The sequence below is a fragment of the Camelina sativa genome, chromosome 5 (assembly GCF_000633955.1).
Source record: "Camelina sativa cultivar DH55 chromosome 5, Cs, whole genome shotgun sequence".
Lineage (NCBI taxonomy): Eukaryota > Viridiplantae > Streptophyta > Magnoliopsida > Brassicales > Brassicaceae > Camelina > Camelina sativa.
Genome location: NC_025689.1, coordinates 26396920 through 26407556, shown reverse-complemented (window position 1 = coordinate 26407556; position 10637 = coordinate 26396920). Strand labels below are relative to the sequence as shown.

At 29.5% G+C, this 10637-nt stretch overlaps 1 protein-coding gene across 1 annotated transcript in view; it reads left to right on the top strand.

Moving 5' to 3' along the window:
• Window positions 4539-10637, top strand: part of LOC104789599 (agamous-like MADS-box protein AGL61) — an 11261-nt gene continuing 5162 nt past the window's right edge. The window contains exons 1-2 of the mRNA XM_010515271.1: window positions 4539-4979; window positions 6797-6847. Coding sequence (XP_010513573.1) covers window positions 4539-4979; window positions 6797-6847 — 492 coding nt within the window. The remainder of the gene's footprint in view (window positions 4980-6796; window positions 6848-10637) is intronic.

Here is a 10637-nt window from a genome sequence, read left to right as displayed (position 1 = left end):
AACCTCTATAAATTAATAAAGTCGAGACCATGAAATTTTATTAATTTATAGTGGTTTTCATTTATCGATAAATTAATAAAATATTAATTTCTGAAGAGATTTTTAATTTTCATAATTTTGAAAATTATGTATTCCAAAATAAGATACTTTTGTTATCACTCATAATTTTAAAGAATTTTCTTAATTTATAATTTTTTCTATTGTAATTGCTAAGTTTAGAGTTTAGGTAAAAATGATAGATGTTAGAAGTTTAGAGCGTAGAAGAAAATTCTACTAGTATCATTCATGGTAATGATGAAGTCGAATAAAATATTGCGGTAATTTTAGAACCAATTACATATAAAGAAGCAATTATCGCATTTGGAACTCTTCGTAATTTTTGGATGCGATTTGAGAAGACGACAATGAAAGATATTAGAGATAAGCTCCAATAAGAATGCAAATTCAAGAATATGCAAACAACAATATAGTCATATTTCAGTATTTCACTAGATTTTCTTAGATATATATATATATATATATATATATATATATTGATGGGACTATATTTTTAATATTATATATATATATCTAATATTATTTGATTATTAATTTATGATATTGATGGGACTATATTTTTACATAGAATTTCCAAAAAAATTATTATCTTATTAATTTATCGAAATGTGTTATTTTTACACCGACCCAACTCGGGACCGGAAATATTTATTAATTTATATCGATTATTAATTTAAAGAGTATTAATTTATAGAGGTTCTACTGTAGAAGGTTTTGCGATGTGTTGTGATAATTATGACTTTTGTTTGTGTTTGTATTGTGCTAGTTTGCCAGAAATGATATGGCAAAAGAATGATGAACACCCGCTCACTTTATGTTCTGGCGTAAAGAAAAGCAGCAAATATTGGTGTGACGTTTGTGAGGGAGAAATAGATCCAAATGTATGGTTAATTTATACATGCTTCGATTGTGGAGTGACCATACATGCAAATTGTACACTAAGAGATTTCTCCCGAATCATGCCAGGACACATAATCTACTTTATGGGAATAATACTTGAGGTGGTTCTAAATAATCACAACACTCGACTATTATGCAGCCAGTGTCACTCTCGATGCAAGGCCTCCGTTATCCTAAAAGATTGTAAAAAATACAACGAATATTTGTTCCGGTCCATGTTTATGGAGTCTTTTGCATGTAAAAGTTTGAAATATTTTTTAGTGATGATGAGTGTTCTATCTTATTTCCAAGAATGTAATGTAAATCTTCTCAATAAAAGTAAAAAATATCTATATAATTTAATATTATATTTATATTATATCAACAATATATGAGCATCATATCAAATCTATATCTTAGTTATTATTAAAAATTAATTAAATTAATGAAAAGCATAACTAGTATTAAAAAAATAAACAAAATTATCTTTTGGAAATCCGCAATTATTCTAAAAAACTTTGATTCTATATGTTATAATCACACAAGTAATCAATTTATCTCATGGTAAAATATTTTCAAATGAGATAATTTGAAAAACAATATATACATTTATTAACATTCTCATCAAGTAATATAGAAAATTCATTCTCTTCAATCTTTTTTTCATTGTTATATTACAATAATATATAACTACAAATTTTAATCACTTAAACTAGTATCAAAAAAGTTCTTATTTTTTTAAAATTTAACATTCATTATTTACTGGTTACTGTCTACTTAGAAAGTAGTTTTTGTTGTTCGATGCACATTGCGAGTGAAGCTTTATGTTTCTTTCGCTCCCAATTTGGCATATATTTGTAGCCCGCAAAGAGCAAAGCAAGAGATCTTATTATTGTTGATGTCAAAAAAAAAAGATCTTATTGTTAAACACTTTTTCTTCTCTCTTCCTAAAAGTAATATTATTCGAATTCTTTTATTGGAGAGGTGATTATCACCTAAGTGAAAGGAATATCATCATAACAAATCCAATTAGAGCAATTAATTTGAAACGGAGAAAGTATGTAATAATCGTTATTCTTCGTATCATTTAATATTTTAATGGCTAGTCAAACAATCAAAAATAGTCTATTTGCTAGTCAATGTTCAACGGTACCACACGCCTTTTATCGAAACAAATTTATTGAATATCAATAACATGACAATTACAAAATCTTATATAAACATTTTAAAATGTTTTGTCAAATTCACATTATAGTAAAGAGAAAGTATAATTTTTAGATATGTTACTACTACTTTACATTTTAGATTTAACTCCATACTCTATAAATTATGTGAGTTTATGTTGTAAGAAACTAGTCATCATCAGATGATTGAAGGATCCACATTTCAAGTCCACGTGACGCATGCCTATAAATGACTTACAGGTAATTCATCTACATTATTCTATTATTAGGTATAGGTTTTGATTGTTTTGATGTTTTTGCAGTTGCATTCTTGTTTACATTATAATATTTATATGCTATTCTAGTTAACGATATACATATATATAAATTAAATCACAATTTTTATTAAATAATTCTAAACAAGAATGTAATTAAAAATTCAATTGTGTTTTTTTATTTCCAATTATAATTTATAAAATATTTATTTTCAAATATAATAACAATGTATAAATGTATAACATATATAAAATATTTTTAAAAAACACAAAAATATTTATGAGAATATCTATACTATGATTTGTCATTTGAAAGATGACTTTGAGATCAAGCACAATGTCAACGTAGTTCATCATAAAATATAGTTTTGAAATATGTATTTTTTTCTTACTTTTCCCTTCAAGTTACAGTTTGATACTTAGCCTACATAGCTTGTACTATATCTAGCAAATACTATTTATGATTTGAAGGTGAGGGAGTATTTTACAAATATTACATTTACTCTCTAATATTCATGATTTTGTTTATTTCTCTACAGTTATGTTTATTATTATCTATAATAGTGTATGTCTTGTATTTCATATCGGCCTATAAAAAACAAGATGCATCATATATATTAGTGATATTTATATATGTACTGCATATTTAAACAAATGATACTTTTTTACAGTTGAGATTCAAGTTTTAATGTCTTAAATTATATACAAATTAGCTTTTGTTGATGTATTTATTCTAGGATTATGGAATCAAAATACATCCAAGCTGTCACATTCTTGTAGATTTAAACAAAATTTAGCTTAATTTAAATTATTTAAGTCAAAATTGTATTTTCAGCTCCAAGATGAGTTGGAGAAAAACAAAAATGAACATTAATTAAGTTGAGAAAAGCAAAGACAGAGTGGTCACATTAATGTTGAAATGATATATACATTAACCTTAGCAAGCTCTCCTATTTCAATAATGGTATAATAATAATAATAATAATAATAATAATAATAATAATAATAATAATAATAATAATAATAATAATAATAATAATAATAATAATAATAATAATAATAATAATAATAATAATAATAATAATAATAATAATAATAATAATAATAATAATAATAATAATAATAATAATAATAATAATGGTATATACATTGACCTTAGCAAATCTTCATATTTTTTAACCTTTTTAATGTTAAATTTTCTTTTACTTCTTTTGTTTTGTAAAGCTAATCTAGGAGGTAAAAATAATACTTTGATTAAAAAAAATGAAGAGACTTAAACTTAAGTCTGTTTTTTATTTTTGTTTTTGTGAGATATCGGAATTATATAAATAAAAATTGGTAGTAGTTATTAAAATGAATGAAAACTTTTCAGTACTTTTTTAATTAATGTTTGGAAATTTGACCATTTTTGGAAAGTGGCTTAGAGTTTATGTCACATGTGACTGAGGTTTTTTATGTCATAACTGACAAATATTTTATTACAATAAAATCATTCAACTATGTAATTAAATTAATTAAGTAATTTTTTTCGACTAATATCTATTATGGAAATAAATTATATGAGTCAAGATTTTATCACGAATAACTAGATAATTATTCTTTACATATATATATATATATATATCTAAATATTTATTCTTTTGTACAAAATAAATATATATATTAATCGTGAATGGTTTTCCTACTGATATTATATTTTTTAACTAATATTTTAAATATTGATAATTATGACAGAACTTTGACCCATAGATATTATTCCAAAAACAGGACAATAAGTAGTCAAGAAAATAGTGGATTACATATTTGACTAAGTTCTTGTAATTAAATATGTTTCAGTTATGACATAAACTCTCAGTCAAATATGACATAAACTCTAAGTCAGTTTACAATAATGATCAAATTTCCAAATATTAATTTGATAAAGTTTTGACCAATTTTTATGCATTTAATATTTACTACCATCTTTTATTTATATAATGTCAGTCTTGCATTCAGGAAAAAAAAAACATATTCTTTAACTAACAAAGAAAAAAAAATTAAGTTTACAGTCCATCCTCTTTTAGTTAAACTTTTTGTTTTTATTTTTGTCTCTAACATGAGTTCGAGAAAAATCAAAGGAAGCCAAAAAATTAACATCAAAAGGATAGAAAATTTTGCAGACCGCATGGTTACATTCTACAAGCGCAAAAAAAAGATCTACACTAAGCTTAGTGAGCTGTCCCTCCTCTGTGGTGCTGATGTTGGATTTCTTGTGTACTCCAACAGTGGAATCTTGTACACATTCGGCAGCCCATCCTTTGAAGTAGTTGCAAAACGGTTTCTCAACGGTGAGGGCTCTTCGTCAACCTCACTGCCGCAACAATCAAACATAGATGCTCAACATAAAAAGAAGATGGAAGAACTCTGCAAAGTCTACAACAATCTTTTAAAGAAGGCTGATGCGGAGCAACAGAAAGGGATGGTCATGGCAAAGGCTGAGGCGGAGGCACTGCCTGTGGAGAAGGACGCGTGGTGGAGAGTCGATCCAACGAAAATTAAGGATAAGGAAGTCCTAAAGCAGTTGATGGAGAAGTATGAAGATCTCTATGAGAAACTATGTGACGAGGTTATTGCAAGGAACTAAATAGAAAATGCACCATAGATTTTATTTAGTTGATATCTATTTCATTCAAGATCCCGACCCTAAATGTTACTCTTTTCATTTCAAAATTGTTGTCGTTTTTGTTTTAAATTTACATTGTCATTTTGAATCGAGAATTATTTCATTTACCCCTTATTAAATAAATAAAATATTAAATAGTCAAATAAGAAAAAACATAAGATTTATCCATTTTTTAAACTTGTGAGAAATAATCTAAAATGATAAATAATTTGAAGATATGATGCTTTAAAACCTCTTTTCCTACAAAAATCAATACAACAAAAACTTGATGTGTTTTACTCCAATGTTGAAACCTCATTTTTTTAGTTGAAGGAGGAGTTGACACATCAGTTAAAACACTTACCCAATAAAATTATAAGGATTAATACAACTCAATATTTTTGTCCAACAATAAATCTTCTCCATTTCACACAATTTCCTCTGTTTTCGGGGCCAGATCCAATTATAATGGTGTCCACAAAAAAAAGAAAAAGAACCCAAATTAACATGTGTATGGCAATTGGTAACTGAGGAAGGTGACGACTAACGAGCAACGCCCACCCAACACCAGAGGAGAGAAAGAGGAAATCGTAACCCTAATCTGATGTGTCATTCAAAGAGAAGAACAATAGTCTCACACTATACTTGAAGCAAGTGAAGGCTACGAGTCTCTCATACTTGATGCTATGTTTTGGATTTGGCTGCCAATTTGAACCTTAATATTCCTCTCTATTTCTGTGTAGAAAATTCCAGTCTTTTCTTAGTTCTAAAACCCAAAGGATGAAGATAAAGAATTCCATTAGAGGAAGCTCCCAACAAATCCTTTGACGATCCAACAGAGCACCGTAGTCCACCAACAAAGTGTGTGTTCAGACTCATTAGACGAGATCACATGCTTGTCGCCATGGCGAAATCTCTGAATCATTGTTGTTATGAAACCTGGTGTTGGTGGGATCGTGACGGGATCGAACCAGGGATAAAGTGGTGGTAGCTCAAGTGAGTCAGTTGTGGAGAAGACTGTGTTTAAGATAAAATTAAAGTCTTTTGATGATTAAGCTAAAGGAGTTGAGAGGTTTTACAGATTTGGATTTGAAAGAAGCTAGAACATTGGTGCAGAAGACTCTTGAGATTTTGAAAGCTAGATTCTCTAAAGAAGAAGGTTAGAAAATAGTTGAGAAGATGAAAGCTCTTGGTGTTTAAGTTATTTTGGAGTGAAATCATCAATTGTTTAATTGTTTGATTATTTTGATATATACAAGTGATGTGCGATGCTTGTAGGGATCACTGTTAACTGTGACAGTTTATAATATGATGATTGATATAAGTAGTTTCTGTATAGCATAAATTTCTTTGACTTTTTGCTTTACATTTTTGTGTTGATGATAAATAATTGGATCCTTACATTTAATTCAAGTATATATGGTATAATATTTGTGTTTCTCTAAAAACGAACCGAAATTGCTTATCCCTAGCTACTTGTTTGTGGCTAAGAATGACATTGCTCGTTGTTCGTGTAGGTAAATGAATTCAAATTAACTGATAAATTCAAGATTTTCAACACAAATATCCTGTAAGTAGTCTATGGTCCCTAAAACATTCAGAATAACAAGTATATATGCGGACACCTAACTGTAAACTATGATAGTTTGGTTAACTTGAAAGCCATAAAAAAAGCTTGTGGAAGCTGATGCACTTAAAATGGAGTACTAGATTTCCAATCATGCCGGTGCAACATATCTCAGGTATTGCAATTTTGCATAATTTGTCTCAACTCCTGACAGGAAGTTGATGGAGTCAAAGTTCTTCAAGTGGAAACTGCAGCTGGTGCTACGGTAAGAGTATGCATTATGTTATATAATTAACTTAACTAACAGAATTTCCAATAAACAAAACTGTTATTTTTCTTTATTATTTGCCCATTTTTAAGCAGTTTTTTGATAATGCAATCGGTGTGAATGTACTTCGGTCACGGTTCTCGCCAGTGAAGGCAACTTCAGACCTGCTTCTTGTTCATAAACTGCAAGCAAAACACAAATTTGTGATGATGATGATGATCTGGAAGTAATATAGAGCAGAGGTCCTAGAGGATTATGATCAATAAAATAACTAAGGAAGCAGAGTGTTGACTCCATGAGGATGGTGAAATGAAGATATGCATTGAGAAATTATAAATTGAAAAAGATTGATAAAGAAAGCTTACAATACTTGGGAAAGAATTGAAGCTGACACCTGAGTTGAAAAAATATAATTAAATAAAGATTTAGATCCCGTAACATAGAAAAAAAAAACATTGATAATTTTACAAAATAAGAAGGAAGAAAACAGAGACATTAGAATTTTACCCTTTTATTAAATGTATTTTATTAAAATTTCACCAATTACTCTACAATTTATATATAAATATCTTTAAGAATTTCTAATATACACTAAAAAAACTAAAAAAATTGACATAAAAAAATATACTTTTTCAAGATTAATTTCAATTTTTAATCATTTTTATATTTAAATAAGAATAAAAATAATTAACTTTAAGTATATCTCACAGTATAGTGCTGGTTTTTTCTAAAAAAACAAAACTATAAAATATGTTTTACCAAGATCACCCTATGAATTATAATTTTAAAAAGTATAACAAAAAATAATTGTAAAAAACCTATAAAAACAAACCCGCAACGTAGCGCGGATACTAACCAAGTCTTATATAAAAAAGGGACATTCTCAAAAATACCCCTTTTTCCATATCCCTTTTTAAAAATACCCCTTCATGTTGACCATTTTTAAAACTACCCCTCTTTATATACAAAATGACCAAATTACCCTTTTTGAGTGACAGCAAGAATGTACAGTCATCAAAATCGAAAATATTTTCCCGCCAAAAAAATTTCCCGCCAAAATTGAAAATTTTTCCCGAAAAAAATATTTTTTCCCGCCAAAAAAAAAATTTTCCCGCCAAAATCGAAAATTTTTCCCGCCAAAAATATTGAAATTTTTACCTTTTGAAAACATTGTAAACGCTTTTAAAAAACTTTTAAAAGCGTTTACAAGGTTTTTAAAAGGTTTTTAAACACATTGTAAACGCTTTTAAAAACCTTGTAAATGCTTTTAAAAAGCTTTTAAACACCTTGTAAACGCTTTTAAAAATTTTTAAAAGCATTTACAAGGTGTTTAAAAACCTTTTAAAACCCTTTTAAAAATCTTATAAAAACTTTTACAAGATTTTTAAAAACATTGTAAAAGCGTTTACAAGGTGTTTAAAAACCTTTTAAAAATCTTTTTAAAAACCATTTGAAAACCTTTTAAAAACCTTTTAAAGACCTTTTAAAACCTTTTAAAAACCTTTTAAAAATCTTGTAAAAGCGTTTACAAGTTGTTTAAAAAACCTTTTAAAACTCTTTAAAAAATCTTGTCTACGCCTTTACAAGGTGTTTATAAGGCTTTTATAAGGTAGAAACCTTATAAAACCTTTTAAAAACCTTGTAAATTTTTTTTGGCGGGAAAAATTTTGGCGGGAAAATTTTTTTGTCGAAATTTTTTATCAAAATGTTTTTGAAAAAAAAAATTTTAGCGGGAAAATTTTCGAAAAAATTTTTGGCGGGAAAATATGTCGGAAATTTTTTGGCGGGAAAATTTTGTTTTTCTTTTTATTGAATAAAATAATTTTCATCTAAGGGTAAAATGGTCATTAAAAATTAAAAAAGGGCAAAAATAAAAATGGCCAGAAAAGAGGGTATTTTTGAAAAGAGGTATATCAAAAGGGGCATTTTTAACAAATTCTCTATAAAAAATAAGGTTTTCTTCAAACTAATGCTCTAATAAACTGACAAGTGACATTATCTTCTTTCGACATGTGTCATTCCTCTCATATTTAAGTATAATATTTTCATAATTACTAAATTTAAATATATTTTCATACCAAAAAAAATCTTTCATCATTTTTCAAAATATTTTAGCAGTTATATAATTAAATAATAAAACATTAATATTCAAAAGATTATAATTTTTATTTGTTGACAAAAAATAGAATATTTATTTCAAACTTTTTACGGCAAAAGATCAATTTATTTTATTTAAAATAATTAAATGATATAAGAATATGAATTTCTAGTCTTGAAACAATCCATCCCATTTTTATATATATATAAATCTCTACTGGCCTCATACCCACTAACAACTTAGCAAAAAGTAAATAACAACGGATATTAGGTAACATTGTGACAACCCGTCCCGTGGACCCCACTAGCCCCTCCCGCTAGCTGCCCCAATGAACCGTCTGTGGACCCTGCTAACCTCCCGCTAGCCGTCCCAACGGACCCCAAACTGGCCTTGCAGGGCATCAATCCTAATCCATCACTGTGGACATCCAAATCCACCAGTACGTTATTAGTGCGCCAGACATTCCTCAAACCCTGGTCCCCACCCTTTAACAACCTTCCCACAAGACAAGCTGTCACCGATTGAGCTGCAAATTAATTCACGTGACTATGGTTCGGTTCAACATTAATCCTAACCAGCCAAAGAAACTAACACCACACTACACGTACGTCAACAACTCACATACTCACGTGACGCCAATACAAGTCAACGCACCTTCACCACAATTAAGTTCGGTTCTGTACTTTAATTACACTACTTAAGATTCTCGGTCTAGGCTGGTTATGGTCTTTGGTTCAATAATCAAGCAACACAACCAAAACAGACACGATAAAGTTTCGCCGTTTACCTTTCTCGGCGGACCCTCGTGATGAATCGACCAGCTTATTCAACTCACCGTTGTTATTTCCTCACACCGTTAACGATCTCGACAATGGCTACGGCTTCTCCGGTGACAATGGCTGCCTACTCCGGTAGCACACGGTGGCAGACTAACCAATGGTGGTGATTCATCACAGCAACGACCACAACAACAATATATCAATGCCACGATATCAGCATCAACGACGACAATCCCTTCCTCATTAACGGGTTAGGATTTCTCTCCCCACAACCCAGCTCGCCTCTCCCTTTCGTTCTCACCCAAACTCATCTCCCTCTCTCTCCCATCACCACCAAACCCTCTCATGGCTCACGATGGAGGCCACCACCACCCCCCACTACCGCGTCCCTGCTCCTCATTAAGGGTTTTCTATTTTGTTCCACTCACGTGACCGGTCCCCCAGCTCGTCGCACCCTTTTTTATTAAAAGAGTAAATTAGGGCTTTTGGTTTAGGCTGGTTTAGTTTCCGGTTTAATAAACAAAACTCAATTAAACCATATGATCACATATATAATTAAGCTCTGTTTAATTAACAACTCCTCCTAAACCAACCATACTAAACCGATTCAACTTCAGTTCCCGACATAAACTCAAATTATTTATATATTAATTTTTTTTTGGGACACGGGCGTTACAAACATAAACAATACCAATAATCCAATAAATAATTCTAATAACGAATATCTCAATCCAAATTCTAACAAGTCATAAACAACCAAAGTGAAGAAGCAATCACCAGCATCCTAGAATGTTCTAATGACTCAACTCTAGCAACCTAACAAAAGCTAGCCCACAATCAATCACGCGTCTAGAACATCCTCCTATTCATCGCCCTGATTTAACGATCACACTTTGCCTTTACCTGCACC